This window comes from Camelina sativa, chromosome 20 (assembly GCF_030686135.1).
Source record: "Camelina sativa cultivar CO46 ecotype springtype chromosome 20, ASM3068613v1".
NCBI lineage: Eukaryota > Viridiplantae > Streptophyta > Magnoliopsida > Brassicales > Brassicaceae > Camelina > Camelina sativa.
Window position 1 is genome coordinate 21,732,392 of NC_141899.1, and position 21,291 is coordinate 21,753,682.

The 21,291-nt window shown below is 31.3% G+C and overlaps 1 protein-coding gene, 1 long non-coding RNA gene and 1 pseudogene across 11 annotated transcripts; all 3 read right to left on the reverse strand.

The window, feature by feature from the left end:
• Positions 1-6,369: 6,369 nt before the first annotated feature.
• On the reverse strand, positions 6,370-9,545 carry LOC104771225 (uncharacterized). 10 transcript variants are annotated; one of them, XR_015592717.1, is made up of 8 exons: positions 9,070-9,545; positions 8,611-8,676; positions 8,020-8,138; positions 7,645-7,911; positions 7,087-7,116; positions 6,936-6,983; positions 6,722-6,839; positions 6,370-6,599 (listed from the first exon to the last, which is right to left on the reverse strand). It is a non-coding gene; the product is annotated as an uncharacterized LOC104771225 (long non-coding RNA). The 10 variants fall into 10 exon arrangements; XR_015592709.1 differs by having other exon boundaries at positions 6,735-6,839; positions 7,617-7,911; XR_015592714.1 differs by having other exon boundaries at positions 7,617-7,911.
• A 4,104-nt stretch (positions 9,546-13,649) lies between these two features.
• On the reverse strand, positions 13,650-14,885 carry LOC104772653 (uncharacterized; annotated as a pseudogene).
• A 2,045-nt stretch (positions 14,886-16,930) lies between these two features.
• Positions 16,931-18,450, reverse strand: LOC104771227 (sugar transporter ERD6-like 17). The gene is made up of 5 exons (XM_019241908.2): positions 18,385-18,450; positions 18,222-18,275; positions 18,066-18,125; positions 17,694-17,808; positions 16,931-17,322 (listed from the first exon to the last, which is right to left on the reverse strand). Exons 1-5 carry the CDS (start codon positions 18,427-18,429, stop codon positions 17,183-17,185), a joined length of 414 nt encoding a protein of 137 aa, XP_019097453.2. The 5' UTR covers positions 18,430-18,450; the 3' UTR covers positions 16,931-17,182.
• Positions 18,451-21,291: the final 2,841 nt, after the last annotated feature.

Here is a 21,291-nt window from a genome sequence, read left to right on the forward strand (position 1 = left end):
TGGAAGATACATGTAGTGATGGATAATCACACTTATTTCATAACAATAAGAGAGTTTTGTCTTAAAAACTACATTGAAAACATAAATAACACTATTTTTTGTATTAAAAAAATGTCAAAATGATACTATTGATGAAACAAAGTATTAATTAATAAAAATACTTTCTTAATTTGTTATTTTAAAAAAAAAATGTTTAGAAATAAGATTTTATCATTATAACTAATAATTTTATAGAATCAATTAAAGAGAACACTTGAAGTTTTTGATATAGTAGAAAAATTAAAAATAAACTATGAAGATGTTTGTACCTAGGGGTGTCAATCGGGCTGGCCTGGCCCGGCCCGGCCCAAAACCCGTAAAGCCCGCATATGTTTGATCCCGGCCCGGCGCGGCCCAAAATATTTCCGAGCCTATATTTCAAACCCGAGCTCGGCCCTAACAGGGCTATAGGGCTTTTTGGGTTTTTCGGGCTTATCATACCGATCAAAAATTCAAACTTATAAGCCTTAAAAAGCAGTGTTTGAAGGTGTACTATAAAACAAATCAATCAAAAATTTAATAACTCATCTATATTAACTACAACTAACTTAATTTAATAGAAAATGTTTAAAACAAAATAAAATTTTGATACTTTAACCAAATAAACCAATATATAATTCATATAAAATATCATTTATAAAAAATTTAAAGTATTAGGTATGGTTATTTAGTAAATATGAAAACTAGGATTAGAGTTTAAAACTTTATTTACAATAAATTGTTAATCAAATATTGCAATCAAACAAAAATGGTAATGAAAATGTGCAAATATATTTGTTTAAGGGCTTTTCGGGCTGGTCTGAGCCCGTTCGGGCTTAACCCTATAGCCCAAACGGGCTGAGCCCGAATGATCCGAATTTTTCTGGACACATATATTTAAGCCCGAGCCCGATGTTTTTCAGGGCCGGGCCGGGCCAGCCCACGGGCTTTGGCCCTAATTGACATGCCTAATTGTACCTTCTTTATAGATAAATAATGTCTTGTCAACACTTTATCTTTTAAACCTATTGTCAACCAAGAATAGAGTGAAACGTTCACATCAAGTACGAGGTGCTTGTTTCAGACCATAGAGAGCATTCTTGAGCTTGTAGATGTGGTAAGGGAATTTTGATCTTCAAACCCCTTTGGCTGGGACACATACACTTCTTCTTGGATGATTCCATTCAGAAAAGACACTTTATATTTTATATAATTCAATTAATATTAGCCATAAACTTACCGCAATCAAAATAATCATCGGATGAACTTATGGTACAACATCAGCATGCATGATGCATAGTCTGCAAATGTTATCTATACTATTAATTGGGGAGAGCTAAAAAAAAAGAAAAAAACATAATATATATTCATGTTGCCAAACAGACCCACTTACATACATAATTGAAAAAAAAGAAATTTTTTTTCCTAAACTAATGGTAACAGTTTTTAAAGAAATAAATAATTAACTTTTTTCATAATTGGTTATAACGATGGACACTTAGATTTGAGATCTAATTTTGGATATGGTTATAACCCATAAATAATTAATTTCGAAAATATTAAGCTTTCAAATTAAATATTAAACATTTATAGTTTTCTAAAACCAGTTAGTCATGTGTTAAATTTGATTCAAATTATTCCAGTATTTTAGGAAGCTATATTAACTATAAATAATACATTCCTATATTTTATGAAATTATATTCAGTATAAATAATAAATTCAAATATTTTATGAAACTATATTAATGATTAAGTATAAGAGATCTCAATCTTTAACAAATATTAATTAAAGTTATAGATTTATACAATTTTTTAAAAAACACGATTACAAATTAAAACATGACATTAAATCTCTTTTAAAATGATAACTTAAATTGATGAGAGATGCTAATTAGTTGAAATTAATTAAATATTTCGTAAAATATGAAAAATAATTTTTAAATTTATATAGCTATACAAAACGAAAACACTATAATTATATGAAAACATTTATCATCAATTTATAGAAAATGAAAAGATTAATGAGAATAAAAAATATGAAAAGATATTCCGGGACTTTCTATTATCTTTATCAATTTAAATTACCTAAAAAACAGAGAAATCTGATAATATTAACGTAATTAATCATTAATTACAGCAATCATGTATATCTACAAAGAATTCTTTTTGAATTTGGAAAAAACCATAAATAGATTTTGACAAACATTTAAGATATTGAATGGTGATATCAAATATTTTGTTAAGCTTTTTTAGCTAAAAGTGTTGGACACACTTCTTCTCCTTATAAATAAAGGCAAACTAGATAATAATAACCCGCGCTGGTAGCGCGGAAATTTTTTTTTTATTTTGTTATTTGTTAATATTATGTTTATGTTGTATCATTCATTTACATGTTATATAATATAGTATTATATGGTGAATTTTGATTCATATTAAACAACTAATATGTAGGCCTGGAAACTATTACCGATACCCGTATTGGACCCATTTTTCGGTTTGAATCTGTCCCGGAAGAAGGTACATGCAGCTTTAGGGTCGAGTGAAGGGTATAATAATTATATTATCCATGAATAATGATCGAGTATCGGATATTAATTTAATTTTTGAGCATCTCATTACCCGTTTTATTACCCGACTCATAAATACACGTTAATATTCTGTAGAATAATGTTACTAGCGTGAGGAAATATTTATGTAAATTTGGATTTGTTTGTTACAAAAAAATTGTAGAAAAATTATTAATTTTATACATTTCATAAAATCATATATTTAATTTACTTAAGGTCATACTCTGATAACCCGTAGTTGGTACTACTATTTTGGTTTGGTGCAATATCAAATTCGTTAATTATACATTCGGTAAAGCCAAAAAAATCAAACATGTATTGACCCGTGATTTGGTATTACAAATTGATGTGATCGTGTTTAGAGATCTTAATATACCAAATTTACCAATTGAAGTTATTGGTATAACATGTTGTATATTAATTTTATAGGTGAAAATTACAATTAGGTTATGTATATTATCAATATTATACACTTAGTATTGTTTATATAGTGAATATTGTGTATAAACAATTAAGTTTTAGCCAATTAAATAGTTTGTTATTATTTCCTAAGATTTATGAAACAATAAATAGAGTTTTATTATTTTGTTAACAAATCTAAACTTTTTTTTTTTAGTTATTAGAATAATTAAAATATAATCGCATTTTCGTAATATGTCACATCAGAACTGGTTAAATTTTTAACAACATAGCTTAAATAAGTATATAGATATATTTTAAAAATATAAACAATGTTGTATCCTAATTTTAATATATATTTGTTATTATTAAATGATTTAGATATGTAAATATTTAATCTTAGTTTTATAAATAAATTTAAGTTTTATAATTTTCTAAATAGTTTGTTATTGTTTCCTAAGATTTCTGAAACAATAAATAGAATCTGTTTAATTATTTTATTACATAATTTTGAAATAATTTTATTATTAATTTATTAAATAATTTCGAAATTATTTTATTAATGATTTTTTGTAATCTAATAAATTAATAATTATTATTTTTTTGGATAATCATTTTCAGTTTACAACAAATTAATATTAAGATTCTGTTATTATATTTTATATTAAAATACAGTGGCATTTTGTGTAATATTTTACATGGAGTAGGGTTATTTGTTTAAAGGGTTGCTTAAATAAGTATATAGATTTATGTCAATACTTTTAATTTAACGTTGGTAACACACTCTCTTCCTCTCTCTTATCATATTTTTTTTCATCATACATTATGCTAATTTAAGTTTTAGAGACTGATGTGATCATATACATTTTTATAGAGATATATGTAATTTTGCAACATGTTAGAACATGTAAACAATATATCCATCTTGGTATTATTACATATTTAAAATTTGTCATTAATATAAGGGTGAGTTACTAGAATATTGCATAAAAGCTTCCTTATTACAAAAGTAACATACAATTGTTTGTAATTACTAGACTAACACATTGTACCTATACTACCCCTGAAACTAGTGTTGGGAAAAAACGTAATTACGGCTAATGCCATTAGAAAAAAAAAACATTGGAAGTTGGGACTAAGTCTACCGATCCTTTGATGGTAGATTTATACACGTGGACTGATTAAAGGTGTACATCAGATATTTTTGGTACACTTAGTTGTAGTGCTGGTACACTTAACCGTGGACGTAGATGGTACACTTAGTTGTAATGTTGGTACACTTATCGGTCGACGTATATGAAATCGATTCGTTAGATTAAGTTGGTAGAGGAATTTCCCTTTGATGATAGACTTATGTTTTTAGCGCGTGTAGCGACAAACATAAAAGGGTGGGAAGATATTTATGGTAGACTAATGGGCTGTTGCGACAGATTTATTCGACAGCCTTCTCTCGTTACAGATATTTTTGGTATACTTTGTTTGTTTTTTGAAATAGTTTTCGTAATGTTGTGGTAGGCTTCTTGTCCGTGGTAGATTTAGTACGCAAGATTGACAGCTGTAAAGTCTTACCAGAATAACATGAATTTGTTTGAGCTGGCAAAGACAGTCTAGCGTTGCGATAGACTTATTGGAGGAAGATCTAAACAGGTTTGCTGTTCTTCCGATTAATGGTGTTCATGTAATAAAGTTTGTAGCAGATTCATCAATCGTGTTCTGTTTGTCGGCCGGAGCAAACGTTTTTTTCCTACTCAGTTTCGAAAATCTTTCCTCTGGGTTCATCCATGGAAGAGCAAGATATCGTTTCGTAAATCTATATAACTCACTTTTTATAGGTTTTTAATGTAGAAATCAGATGTTGAGACGAAAATCTATAATAGTTGAGTAAAAACCCTACAAGTGAAACCAAAAAAATATACATAAGTCGTGAAAAAATAAAGTGAGGCAGGGAAAATGAGGGTTTTCAGTCGTATGTTAGAGGTAGAAGACGAGGATATTCTGGTAATTTCGGGTTCATTAAACCTAAAATCGAACGTGTACGTACATATAAACGTGTACGTACATATGAACGCATACGTACATAACGTTCTTGAGTTTAGTGTACATACATAACGTTTTTTTGCTTAGTGTCCATAAATCCGTTTTAATGAACGATATTATTTTAATTTTGTAGTTATCTTCAACATATCTTCTTCTGCAACCCTAGCTAATATTGTCATTGTTGTTCACCGGAAATGGAACAAGTAAGAGATGTTACTAGAAAAAGTAAGAGATGTCACTATAACAACCTATGTAATTCGTAATTGTTTATTTATTTATTATATTTCTGAGAGGTAATGAATAATAACCACACAAAATTACATTTTAACTATAGAGGGTAATATTTAGATAACATAAATATATAATACTCAGTTCAACTAGGTACAACTAAATATATATTTAGATTTACATTTATATTTAAAATATGAAAATGATAATTGAGGTTTATAAGAATTTCTTTACATATTGAACTATTAAATAACCATGTTTAATGAACAATACAAGAATTTATCACTTTCTAATATATACTAACGTTTTCACATAAAACACTCTTTAAAGTATAAGGAGAACTTAGTAAGTGATCACCTCAAATGAAGCAAAAGAGGTGAAACCCAACATTTTATGAACATTGTGTTATGAAAACCTTGTATATGCTAATTAATACTGATAAATCTTGTGGTCAACTGCTAATTAATAATTTATATTATAGTCCAACTGGAAATACGAAAAAATGCAAAAGTTCAACTATGAATATGAGAGTACAACTGGACAACTATGTATAATTATGTGTATACCAAATAATTTTTTACTAATATCCTGTTGTCTTTGGTTCATTTTACCACACGTGTGATGATTTAAAATGAATATCCGCCGCAAAAAAATCTATTTTTTTCGTTTTCACATGATCCATATTTAAACTTATTTTAATAGCTCTAGTACAGTTGCACCAAGTAGTTCAAGTTATACTGAAATTTTCTCAATTGTACCTAAGTAATCTAGTTGTACATAAAAACCTCACATTCACCTTAAAATTCTATTAACTACAACCCAACAAATCACCCTAAAATTCTATTAATTACAACCAAACAAATCTGCAAAGGCTCTATCTTTCTACTCATTATAGCTTCTAAGTAGATATTATTTCCCATATATCACTTCATTAAGCTCACCCATTCTTTTCTCAAACATCTCTACTATTTCTCCATCCTTTGATCCTTTTTCTCAAACATCTCTACATCAAATACCTTAAGATGTTATTTTACAATAGTATACAATATTTTTTTTTTTTAACTCCATAATGGGTACAGAAAGTGCAGTTAAAAGGATAAAAAGACGATAAACCAAACAGTTAACAACTGATTGTTATCTAGATTAAACGTAGACAAAATATCAGAGGGTTACATCCAAAAAAATAACCTAACCAATAGTTTCATAGGTTATAAAATCCCAAAATATCAATTCATCTCTAATTAGTCCTAGAATCAGAGTTGGCTTGCAGAAGGTGCAGTTGATGAAATGTCTTCAACGTGAGCTTCCTTAGCTTCCTCACTAAGTCGCCTTCTCTTTGCCCTCTTTAGACTGCCAAAATATAAATACAGTCAAGTTTCAAGATAACCAGTAATAGCAAATACTAAACCCACACCCATTGACCCCATGGAAGTCGTGAGTGTATGTTGAGTCAAGATTTTATGAAAATTAACTTCGAAGCTTAACTCCTTCTGCTCTTGTCGGAATCCTCCAATGAATCCGTGTAGGTCCAAATTAGGTAAGCTAGGAATCACCCGATTTATAATTTGGATAACTCCTTCGTGTGAACTCCTGCACCCCAAGAAATTTCAGAAAGAAAACATGAATTTTGGACCTATTACATCATTTTCTCAGCGTTCACTGCAAAGACGTATTGAGTTTGAGTACCAGGAGAAGCCCGCTTTTGGAAAAGATCTCAATTCCTCTCGAATTCACCTCATAAGAATACATAAATCAATCATACATCACCACAAAACAACAACAAAAGGTTCCTTCAAGCTATATAAACTAACAACAACAAGATCATTCTCTCCTTTACCTCGTTAGTCTTAATTCCATATTCAGGTGTCTGCAAACATCATGAAAAAAAAAAAACCAATCACTTTAAATCAACAAAACACACACATCTCAAACAAAGCTGAAGCAGAGTGGTCTATACTAAGTCTAATTGTCTAAAAGTCTCAACCTTTCTTATACCCATTTCAATTAGAAGATAAGAAATTATGTACCCACATTCAACATATTCTCATAATCACAAGAACACATATTCATATATGTAAGTGGGTTTAAAAAAAAAAATAAGTAATTCCTCCAGCCAAAACAACACAAGCAAATATAATATAGAGCTCGTAATGTAACAAAGAGAGAGTAAAACAAAATAAACCTAATTTCTTATCAAACAAATTCATCTAGCTAGTTATATGTATCAGACGAAACACAAATTAATCAGTTTAGAGGACGAGTATTTCTAACTAGAAGTACCAATAGACTGAAACTGTGAGTCTGTGACACATACCAGGAGCATAATAAAGATGGTTGGCGGATAAGCAAGAAAATAAAAATAAAAACCTGAAGAAGAAATGCTTGGGAACCGAACCGTGAACAGATCTAAGAATTTGGACGAACCCTAACCGCCACCCTTGCAACGCGACCACCGCTGGACCTGGCTGAGCCACCGCAGAGAATGACTTGCGAAATTCAGCTACAACAGCATCTTGAGGGTATTTGGGCTCAGATGCAGAGAGTAATGCCTGGACTGAAACAAGCGCTGTCTTCAGAGCATAAACAGTATTTGCTAACCTCCATGGCCATTGTACACACCGAAGAAAGATGTCTTATTATCCAAATCAAGAATTTTTGCATGCTAGTCAAATCAAACCAGTTACAATCAAGAGAGTCAGGTACACAGATCCAAGGTTTCAACTTAGATGGTTTCATAAGTTCAAAAAGAAGCAAATAGTTATTGACTCACTGCATCTTCCATGGTAGCACGCCAACCTTGCATAGACGTTAAACCATATCCAAGCTTATCATTCTCACCATCTTCTGATAACTTATCAGTTTTTGGAGAACTTAGGTATGTACCCATCTCTTTCGGCCAAAAACAACAACATAGATAGTTATTACTTATATCACTCTTGTCTCCAAAACCCAGATAAAAAGAAGAAGCTAGCTTGAACAATTCATAATCTTGTACAATCCGTTTTCTAGCTCATTGACTTGTACAAGATTCAGAGTTGACCTACTCAACAAAACAGAATCAAGAAAGAACCTAGCTTGACCAAATCAGAATCCTACACAATCTAATCTCTACCTCATAAACGTGCACAAGATTCACAATGGACTTAATCAACTCAAAAAAAAAAAAAAACACTACTCAGCAATCAAAATCAAAGAAAGGAGCTTAGCTTGAACCAATCCATTCTCATAAACTTGAACATGATTCAGAATCGATTTAAAACAAGGGTTTGAATCGATTTGACCCCAGATGCGAATATTTGACTATTTGGATCGATAAAAAAAAAGATTCAGATAGTTAAGGCAGAAGCTAGTAGCAACTTACATCTCTGGATAGAAGAAATATGAAAAAGGAAGAGCCTTTTGAGATCTTCAAGACCAAATTCTGGAGCTTTAGGAGAAGAAACACGATCAGGACGAGAAAAAGGAACAGAACCAACCACTAGAAAAAATTTACTTTGAGATCAGATGTACAATTCAATCCATAAGGACAAAAAAAGATAAGCGAATCATGTTCAACTAGGTACAATTTAGATAACATGATTCTGAATCGATTCTGAATCGATTCTGAATATTTATGTTATCTAAATATTACCAAAAAAAGATTGATTATGAACATAACCCAATACAAATCAAACACCCATAAACCCTAAAATCTCAACTCCTACACCAATCGAAACAAAATTAAGTGAATCCCATAACTTCACAATCCCCAAAAACTAAATTCTGGGTATTGGAATTTTCACAATCAAAGAGCCTTAAAGTAGGAGAATTTGGATCAGACCTGGCATGGTGATATTGATATGAAAAGTTCCGCCTTCCTAAGGAGTACCGATTGGACCAGGAATGGTTCCGGTGAGTCGGGGGAGATTATCGGCTTTCGGGCTGACCCGGATACCCGAAGAATCGTTGTCTCTGCTGCAATCTTGAAGCTCTTTCTAGACTCGACTGAAATCTAGCATCTTTTTGAAATCTCTCTTCCGATTGAAATCTCCCAAAATAAGAGAGAGAGGAAACCCTAAAAGAAAAAAAATTGAAACTTTATTTGGTGGAGAAGTGAAGCTTCTTTTCTTGCATCGTAAGGCAATTTATCCAACAGACCATTCTTTTCTTGCAGAATTAGAGTAATGGAGGATTTGACAAAAAATCAAACAAACATCGATTCAAAGAAAAATAAAAACAAAAACATGGTAACAAGAGCAAGAGCATAAGGCCATCCTTAACGGGATAACTTTTCTTCTGTTCTAAGCCCAATTATATATTAAAAAAATTGAATAGTGGGCTTAGATCAAAAATATTGATCTTGGTTCAGAACTGATCTTCAGCCCGTTCTAACATTCTTCCTCTCTTCTGATTGGTCGAAAGAAAAATGAGAAGGAAATATTTTCATTTCTCTCATTCCATCGAAATCGTGTCTAGAGTTTGTTTTCTCGCCATAGTCGCCGCCGAAGCTTTGTTTTCCGGCAATTGAAACACCAAAATCGAAAGGAGAGAAGCTATTTCCGTCCTATTCCGTCTTTGTCTCCGTCGTTGTCTCCATCGTTGTCTCCATCGTTTCCTTTGTCGGGCTTTTGGCATATCGAAACCAAAATCTCAATCGAAACCAAAATCAAAATCGAAACGCCTTTGTCTCCGCCTCTCCTTTGTCGGGCAAATCTCCGGTCATACAGAGAAGGTTTGTCACAGTTGTTTCCTCTTTTAATCTTTGAATTAGGTTTAGTATAGGATTTGGGATTAATCATTATACGATTATATTGAGCTTATCTATGATTGAATTAGGTTTCGGTTTAGTATCTGCTACTCGTTTTTGGTTCTACCGTTGTTTGCTTTTGGTAATGTTTTAATCATAATTCTGTTTTTTTTCATCCTTTGTTAGGTTATGCTCTTCTCCAAGGCTGATGATTTTCAGAAACTTGCTCAGCCTCTTGAAGATATTGCAAGAAAGTTAAAATCGAAGGTAGTTTTGATCTGTGGTAGGTTAGTTGTGCAGAATTGCTTATGGTTAGGACTTGTTTTACTCGCTTGGCATTTCTTGTTTGGTGAGAAAATGGCTAAAGCAACAAAGACCATGTCCCTGCGTGTTGGATTTTCATGTCTTCTCCCTGTGGATTTTGGTTTTTGATGCACACACACAAACTTTTGCTAGATTCTCTTTACTTGTTTTTGGGTGAATCAGTGGTGCGTCGTGTTGAGACTGAAGTGATTCCTGTTTCTCCTGAGGATGTGCCTAACGTATGTGTAATAAGCCTTAGTATGCTTTTTGGTATTGACAATGGTTTTTGAATGTGGCTATGTGTTTTGTCTTTCTGGGTGTTGGGTTTTGTCTTTCAATTTGTTTTTTTTCACTAATAACTATCTATTTCGAATTGATGTTGAATGAGACAGCTTTAAGTCTATGGTTTAGGTTTTACTGAGAATGTTTTGATGCTTTGTGTAGATTTCATATGTGCATGGATTATTTTGTGAGCTGATTATATATTTTTCCTTTTTGTTTTGTTTTGGTTCAATGTGGATTTAGAGAGAGGAGCAGCTGGAGAGGTTGTTGGAGATGCAGCAGTTTGGTGATACATCGGTAGGGATGTGGTCGAAGCCGACAGTAAGGAGGAAGACAAAGATTGTTTGCACCGTGGGTCCTTCTACCAACACAAGAGAGATATCTCATGAAGAGGAAAAGCCTGTTCACAAGGAAAAGACCCAATCAACAGAATCGGGTTCCACGGCCAGAGCCTCATCAAAGCAGCCTGTGCCTGTGAGGAAATCCAAACCCATGAAGCAGAGCAGGAAACGTTCAGGCACCAAAACTATGAAGAAAAAACAAGCAAGAGGTGTCTGTTGTTCTTTGAAAGTGATACTCTCGGAGCTCCTGATGGTTTATTCTGTGTTTGAAATTGTGGGTAGCAATCGGATAATGTTGAATCTTGTAGTAACAATCACATTTCATAACCAAATTTTGTAATGTTAATCACATTTGTGATTGAAGGTTAATCACATTTTTATTCTAAGAACACCATAATTAGTTCCCCATTTTTTTTACCTATGATCTTAACAACTGATCTTAGATTATTTTCACTATATATTTAATCTAAGAACATGAAAAAAAGTTCTCCCATTAAGGATGCCCTAAGATCTCAAGTTTTTTTTCAGACCAAATTTAATTATAAATGGCATAAACCGTAATAAAACACACAACTCTGGTTTAGAAGTAATAATCAAACTTTTATGTGTTATTTGAGTAAGTCGAAAATCTCAACGTGTTAGTCTAGTAATAAATCTACTTTTATGTAATATTCTAGGTAATTTCTCTTAATATAACCTACTTTGGGTCAGTCTGTCGAAACATTCATTGTGAATGTGTAATTATTATGTATGCATTCTTTACAACTTAGAATTTTTTTTTTATTACTTCTACATAATCAAACTGAATTACATATACTGTTTTGACTCATTATATTATTTTTACCGAACAAATAATAATATTACTTTAAAAAAATTTTAAAATTTTTTATTTTATCAATACTTATTATAATATCATTTAATCGATTGTTTTTCTTCTTTTATTTTCTCCAAACATATTACAAAAGTATGATACTCTCCCTGATTGATCAAATTATAGTGAAATGAAAATGAATAGTGTATCCAATCCGTTATGGATTATCTGTATATATTAATATTGCCGTGCTGATTATTTATTTTCTTATATCACACTCATTCTATTACTATTTACTATACTTGCTTTTTTCTTATATTATTTTATCTAAATACATTATGTAACATATTCCAATCCGTCATGAGTCGTATGTATCTATAAATATTCCCCTGTGTTGTAGCATGGAAATGGCCCTATTATTTGAGGATTATCGTCTGAACATCCAAATTAATTGACGATATTAGTGGAGATGACAATGATCATATGAAGACAACGTGTAAACATTGAATTTGATCCAAATTAATTGACGATATAATCATAACTTCACCCAAAACAAAGAATGTGGCTTATATAATTTTCAACATAAGATCCATCTAAAAATATAATGGACTTCAACAATTATGGCCCCTAAAGACTTTGGGTTGAATTAAATTAGACAAAATTATATTTTCTGTCAAAATTTATATATTATAGGTCTTCTTACTATTTTTAATAAAATACAAACAATTTAAAAATAAATAAAAAACCCTGCACAAAAGTGCGGGTTGATCTATAAGTTTAGTTTACAGAAATTAACCCTAAAATAATTTGAGTTTTATTAATACATAATTAATTAAAATACTAATGTATAGGGAAGATCGAATAAGAGACGGGAACAAATAATCTTTTTGTAAAAAACATTATATAAACTATTTTTCATAGAAATAAAAGAACAAGAAATAAATTTATCGACATGGGATTATAAAATTTGGATAGTTAAATTAAATTTCATGTGAATCCAAAATTTATGGTGAAGCGGTTATTATTTCAAACGTTTAAAAATTTGATGAAAGTAAATCAATATAAGTTTATGTTATAAATGCTATACCAAATAATTATATTTACAAATAAAATGTTATGTGAATGCGAATCATTTACCTACTTCCTTATTTGTTGGACTAAAATATACAATCTCAAATTGATAAAATATTATTAAAACTACGGTTATAAGATAAAAAACATGACATACCATATATGGGACGGGACGGGTTCCCGAAACAGACATACTATCTTTCTCTTACTACTTTTTAGTGTACTTAAATCTAATCATCCTCTTTTCTAAATCAAACTGGAAATAAATTGGCACAAAGTTGGATTATGAATGTTAATAGCATTTTTAACAAATATGTTTACAAATGTAATTCTGCATAGTTCAAACCTAATTGCAAACTTAATTCTTTAAAATTAACCCCGCACGTACGTGCGGGTCCAATCTCTAGTTTTGATGTTAAAAGAAAATAGTAAGCACTTCTGCCACATTTAAACCAATGCAAAGATATTTTCTTAAAAAAATCAAAATAAAAAAAAGGAGATATCACACGTTTCCTAAATATTTATTTGTTGTATGGTGCATTTGAAATTTATTGCATGGTGCTCTGTGCTTAGATAAGATCTATTGCATGGTGCATTAGAAATTTATTATGATTGATTCTCGAAGGGGAATTGCATGGTATAACCAACAAAAAAATTATAATTTAAAGACTAACTACTCTAACCAATAAAAAGTGATATAGAGTGTATAACTATAATATATACTACTATACCCTTCCCATCACCACCATCTTTATCTCTTTTCCATCACCACCAAGGCACCACCCCCACCACTTCACCACCATCTCCACCTCTTTATCACTATTCCTTAGGGTTCACAATGTAGTATCTTAGGGTTTAGTTTTTCCCTAACCACCACCACCGCTGACCTCCGACCGACCACCGGCGAGCTCCGGCCGACCACCGGTGAGCTCCGGCCGACCACCGGCGAGCTTTGGCCGACCACTGGTGAGCTCCGGCCGACCACCGGCAAGCTCCGGCCGACCACCGGCGATCTCCGGCCGACTACCGGCGAGCTCCGGTCGACCACCGGTGATTTCCAGCAAACTTTGGCCGATTTCCGGCGAATTCCGACCATCTCCGACCTCCGGCGACCTCCAGCCACCTCCAGCCACCACCGGCCGCCGGCCTCCGACCACTGGCCTCCACCTCCCAAATAGTCAGAACACCAAAATGGTAATTCTATCTACCCCTAATCCTATTCTTCCAATTTTTTCAATTAGTATGCTATATTCTTAATTAAATTTGTAAATTTGGTTATTCAGCTAAATGACCCATTCTCGAAATCAATCTCTTCTCTTCTCTTTTTTTTTTTTCTTTTTTTTTTTGTAAAAAATATTACATTTGCAGTCTAAGGGGAATTTTAGGAGATTTGCTGGGATTTTAATATTTCAGAATTTTAGGAGATTTGAGTGTAATTTTAGGAGATTTGGTTATTAAATTTGGGATTTTAGGATTTGGTATGATTTGGGTTTTCAGATTTGTTGAGATTTGATTATTGAATTTTAGGTGATTTTGATATTTAAAAAGGAAAAAAAAAAAAGAGCAAAATGTCGTTAATTATAAAACCCAGTGGATAACCTCCCTCGCTCGAATTCATCTTCCTCTCCATTAAGGTCTACTTCCTTCTTGTAAAACAAGCAATCTGTAACAGTTTCCTTCATTTCAGGACAAACCCTTTTCGTCTCCTCCACTAAAACACACTTCTTTATCACTTCTCTTGGCTCAACAACTAAAGAAATCTTGGTCAGAACAAGCTGGTTCCTCCACATCCTTGTATTTTTCTTCTTAATCTTATCCTTCTTTCCTCGCAGCATTCTCAATCTACAGCCTCCTTGATGACTCTTGATCAAGTCATGAGTCTCAATGGAGCTAGGACGAGTTGAGGTGAAGTAAACTGCTAAGAGGACAACGTTGAGTAGAAGAAAGACCAAAGAACGCCATTGCTCAATCAAATACGATACAAAAGAGAAATGTTTAAGACAAGCCATGGAGAGAACAACAACTGCAGTTAACAACGAAGTACACATGTTGTCTTCCTCCTCCTACTTCTTCTCCACTCTAATGTCTCTCTTCATCTCCATTGTTATATCTCTCTGTCTTTTGCTCTGTTTCTTTTTCTTCTTCCTCCGAAACGGTTCTTATACAAAAATTTCAAGATTCCCTAAACAAAGAATTTGGTGGGTCCGATTGTGGAAGACCAAATGGCGAACAGAAAGAACAAAATGAAAATGAAGAGACAGATAGAAGGAGAAGAAGAAGGAGAGGTGGAGGAGACAAAGAACAGACATGCCCTTCAAATCTTAAAAAAATGAGTCTTCATATTGCAGCGACAGAAAAAATCAAATGAAACAGAGCTCTGAAATTTCAACGTCTTAAAAAAAAATCAATGGTAAGAATGAAGACAATCTAATATAAAGCACACTGGTACTGTATCATGATCCCATATTCATAACATCTATCCACATGTTTTCCGCTATAGTTGCTCTACAGTTATTAGCAATGACTCTTTGTTGGTCTTGAGTACCATGAAGCTGTTCTTCTTCATGGTTCTCATCATCAACGGCAGTTCCCTCCTCATTAGTCACATCTTCAAACAAGTCTGAACGACATTCTCTACGAAGACAATTATGTAAAACAACACAAGCAAGTTCTTTTCAAGAAAGCATAGAGCTTTTCAATTCAGAAAAAAGGAACAAAGCAGAGAGCTCTCACCAATCTCCAAGAACATTGTTGGCTTGTTAGTTATTTGGTCCATAATGAGTTGCTTCCAATGTAATCTACATCCACACAAAAGCAATTTGCATTCTCATCACCTCAAAACAAACTTCAATTTAAATCATAAGCAAATTCATAAGGTTGCAGTAGAGTCTTCAATACCGCGGCAAAGCATCGAGACGGGACGAGAACATCATCGGTGGCTCCTTTTAATCCCCAAATGTTTCGAAAGCTCTGTTCTTCTTCTTTCTCTCGCTCCATCATCTTCCCCAACAAACCCATCTTCTTCATCTCCCGCTCTTTTCCCAAACCTCTCCGTCACTCTTACTCCTCCTTGAAAATGACCGATACCCATATCCCCGATAACCCTAATTCGTCGTCTCCAATTCAATCTCCCACCAAACCCGAATCGCTTCGTTCCCTCGAGTTTCAATTAGGTTCTTCATTCACCGTCGATCCAATCATCCCACCGCCGAACTAGATCATCATCGTCGTCAGTGGTCCTAGCGGAGTAGGCAAAGACGCAGTGATCACACCTTTGAGATGATAAAGGGGGTTATTATATCCTGGAGAGAAGTTTATGGAGAACAATGGTGGAGACAGATCCGACACTTCTTTCGGCTCCGACGAGACTCAGGATATAAGTTTTTTTTTGTGTTTTCCAGCAAATCAGTTTAGGATCAAAGAGGGAAGAGAGAAGAGTGAAGAGAGAAGAGTGAGAAAGAGAGTTGCTCTTATAAAAAAGAAATTGCAGTATGGCCGGTAGTGTATATAAGTGAGCATATAGATATTAAAAAGCCAATCACGTTTTATTTAGAAAGCATAAAGGGAGCATAAAAGGCTTTTAAATGCTCCACAGCCCAATGCTCCTACACAAGCATTTCCCAAACATAATGGTTTTAAAGTTATTAAAATACAATTTTACCCTCATTAATCATCTAGAGTTTACTATATTTGTATATTTAAAATGTCTAATTTTGTAATTTTATGTCTAAATGCTAACAGCTGTACCAATCACATATCATTGTTAATAAATAATAGCATACAGCTTATGCAGCATACTGCTCATGCTGCATAATGCTAATGCTTCACTAAGAGTTGTTCCAATGCTTCATAATGTCGAACTCTTTAAAAAAAAAAAAAAATTCCAAAGTTTCACCTTCAAAGGTGTGATTTTGGAAGTCATATGTTTTAATTAAAAATGATAGAAAAATCTCCTAGAATCACATTCAGTAGCTTTTTTAAAAAATAATTGTGTTTTTTTGAATAACACTAGATTTGGAGTGAGAATTATAAATTATTGATTGAATAACAAGAGATTATAGATGATTTTTATAAATTTCATATCCAATAATATGGGATTTCAAGTGATTTTTAAAAATCACCAATTAAATAACAGGAGATTTAAGAATACTCCAAAATCTCAAAAAATTTCATATTCAATACACCCCCTAAGAGATTAAATACAATGTAAATAGGCCATGTTTTACATGACAGAAAATACATAAAAAGGAGAGTAAGCACCATGTAAACTAAGATGGTAATTACTAATTACATAATGAAAAGAAAAGTAAATTTTTCTTTGCAGATGAAAATATAATATTAACACCATAATCTGAATATGATAATTAATATATCAAAATATATAAATAAAACTTTCAATCTAAGTTTGATTTATTTCGTCAGGCTGATGAATAAGCTTAGCTTGTATTTCTTCAAGTGATAATCCTTTCGTTTCTGGAACAACTAAGCAAATGAAAAGTAATGCTGCTCCCGCAATACTCCCGAATATGTAAAACGTACCTATGGAAATTATTAAATTAAATATAAGTATCTACTAAATTGTACTATATATATATATATTTAGAATATAATAATTTGGTTCCACAATTAATTAAAATATATATATATATATATATATATATATATTTAGAATATAATATTTATCTAAACAAATATCTAACTAATTAGTTTTCTAATTTCGTATGGCCTAACAAACGAATAGAGTTGCGATAGAAAATGTATGCAAGGTTTATAATAATGCCACAAATACAGATTCTGAATACTATTTTATATTTCAAGACTTAATTCTTGGTGTCAATTTGATCATTCTTATCACCTAAATAATATATAACATAATTAAAAATAAGTTGAAAAAGAAGTAGAAAAGATACATTGGGTGCTCCACTCGAATAGAAAGTTGAAAGCGTAAGTGACCATCGAACTACTTGAAAATGATACCAACGTAACTATACTCCCTGCTGTTACCTTTATATTTATTGGAAATATCTGCACACACAATGACACAAACAATCATACATATACATTACTTAATTTCCAAAACATATTATTTTATGCCAGAAAAAAAAAATATATATATATATATATATATATATATATATATATATATATAACAAAGGGGTGAGAGTGTACATGTCTAGCAGTTCGTATACCAAAATTTTTTATAAGACTAAATGGTACATTTCTTCGATGAAAAATAACAAAACTAATATGACCAGAAATAAATATGGAAGTAGTTTATGTACCTCCGACATAATTACCCACGGGAGGCCTCCCAAGCCTATTGCATAAGTTGCAATATAAAGCTGCCGATACAAATCATTGTTAATTACATTTTATTTATATAACAGACACAAAAATTTCATTAAAAAGATTTTGTACAAGGAGAAAAGATGTTATACCATAACACATATAAACGATAATACTGGAGTTAACTCCGAAAGCAATTGCATTTTCTGCTCATAGCAAAGAAGCAAAACAATTGTTAGAGAAATAAGTTAATATTAGGTTAAGAATAGAATAGATAAAAAATGATAGTTATTAACGAAAAAGACTTTAAATAACCTGTAATGTGAAGGAGAACCCAAGAAGCATGCATGTTATGCTCATCCCAAGCGCAGACGTCTGTGTTATATCAAAATGGTAATCAAATCAAAATATTAATCAGCTTTTTAATGTTATATCTTTTATAGATTGTCTGAAGTCTGAACGTACGTAAAAAGTAAAGACGTACGTAACTGTTGGTCATTATTATGGTCATTATTATGATTATTATTCCATTTCACTCAATCAAGTTTTTTGGTCATTTTGGTTTTCTACTCAAATGGGTTTGGATTGGAAAGCTAACGTGGAGGTGAGACATTTTTCTATAAAAATTAAAGATAATCTCTCGAGTCAAGTTTTATTTCAATTTTAAGTTATGTTGTTTTAGAAAAGTATAAATACATTTTTTAATTTTGACTTATTCAAGATTTCAATATATTTTCAAAAATGATTGATAAATACATTTACCAAAGAAAAGATTATTTTGACTTATACATAACAATTAATCGATCACAATGGATAAGCCTAATTATATGTAAATACGGAAACCTCTTTCTCTTTCATACATAACTGGAAGATTTATTTTATTTATTTCCTTCACAATATATACTAGATATTCACCTGCGGTACATTATGGATTATTGTTTTAATAAAAAATGTAATTTTTTGTATAAATTAACTATATATAAACATATTAGTTAGTATAAAAATTAGAAAGTATTTTGTTAGTAGTATAGAATTCCTACGTGTACTAAAAGTAGGAATGTTATATCGACCGCTAATAATTTGTTCAGATATTTATAGAAAAGTAGATATTATATTTATAAAATATAAACAAAGCAATAAACTAATTGACCCGTGGTTCAACCGGTCCGACTAATTGACCCAGCAACCCGAAAGACTTCCGGTTCACCTTCCGATCCGGTTTTAAAAACATTGTCGTTTATTGATTTGGCCGATTGTTTAGGAAAGTCTGTATGGAGAAACTATTGTTTTGTAAAATTGGAAACTTAATATTAATTAAATTAATTATAAACTTAATACTTAATGTTAAAGGGAGTGGTTCTGACTGTTTTGGAAATTGTATTAGGATAAGAAATCTTGTTTCCAAAAATCAAAACTTCATATTAATTAATTAAATAAAAAAAATTAATAATTAATGCTAATGGCATGTTTGTAAATAGATTACAACTTCAGAATTTATTTGCTAAATATCTCCAAAAAAATATATATATAGATAATGTCGAGTCAAATTCTATACCAAGTACTGTAGTTAAATCACTAACGTATTAATTCACCAAAAAAAATAAAATAATTAACGTATCATGGATTTTATCTAAATTACAATTTTTTTTCTAGTGATGTAACATTAAGACTTTATTTATGTAATTTTATACCACTTATAAGATTTATGCTATTAACTATCTATAATACTAGGTTATAAACCTGCGCTATGCGCGAGTATTCTTATATAAATTTGTCTTTAAAAAATGAGATTGATCAATTATTTAAATAGCTATACATTGACATTAAATATGCAAAATTATTATAATGCCCCTGTTATAAATAGACGGCTCCTGAAAAGTATCGAACCCCAACTCAAGTTTGGGTTGGTGCTGCTGTAATGGCGATGATCAAACTTTATTGTTGGGTGCTAGATGTTTTAAATTACAATCATAAGAAAGTGGATTCCTCAAAATCTTCTTTCTATGCACAATACTTCAAATCTCACACTCGGTCCAGCCACATAAAAGCTTCAGCTCGATCAGACATCCTTACGACCTTTAAAAGATGCCCTCAATATCCCATTTTAGAACTGTTTATGTTTCTTAGCATAAATTGCACTACTTTCCATCAGTTACTTGGCCAGAGAGTAACACACAAAGATCTTTGAGTTTAATTCTTCTTGAAGCTTTCTTAGTTTCTATGGATTCTTGGCTTGTTAGCTCCTTCACATAACCTTTGTCTTCATCTTCCTTTCACTTTCTTTCTCTTCTTCCCCTTTCCTTTCCCAGATCTGGCCTATCTTAACTCCTTCACTACACTTGCCATAACCACACGGCATGAGTCCCCATATCCACCATGGTTTTACGTAATATACACATATTTTGAATATTTTTTATGGTTAAAAATTAATGAAACTTATACTTTTTATAGAGTTTTAAATATTTAAACTTTCTATGGAGTTTAAATATTTATATTACTTTTGAAAATTCTGTCAGGTTTAAATATTAGAAATATTAATATCTTTTTAAAGTTTCAATATTTATAATATTTTAAACTTTATAAACTTTTTAAATTATAATATTTTAAAACTCTTTCTAAGCTAAAAACTTTTAAAGTTCCAATATTTATAATATTTTAAACTTTTAAAATTTTGAAGTATTATAATATATTGAAACTTTTAAAAAGTTTTAATTTGCTCAAAAAAGAACCGGATTAAACTGAATAAAATTTTAAAATTTGGATGCCTAATAAATCAAGCTTCATGCTCATTCACAGTTGGAAGCATTAGTTTTATTTATAATGGTTCAGAACCATTGTCTAAATTTTTTTTAGCCGATGTGGGACGTTGTATATAGTTTTTTTCTTTCCTTAGATTTAATTTTTTCCTTTTTTCTTAAATAATCTTAACAATATAGAAAACTATTATATTTTAATAAAATGTTAATTAGTGAGATGTCTAATCCCTATTGGATGTTTAAAATAGAAAACTAATTATTTTATTTTAAAATATGTTAAATAATGATATGTCTAATCCTGATAGGTTGTTTAAAATCTTATGTGGACGCCTTAAGGAGCTTATAGCTCCTACTTTTATTAGTATAGACTAGGTTTTGAATCCACGCTATGTGTGGGTTTATTTGATATATTTTGGTAAAAATTATATATGATTGATGACATTTATGAAATATTAGTTTATATAAA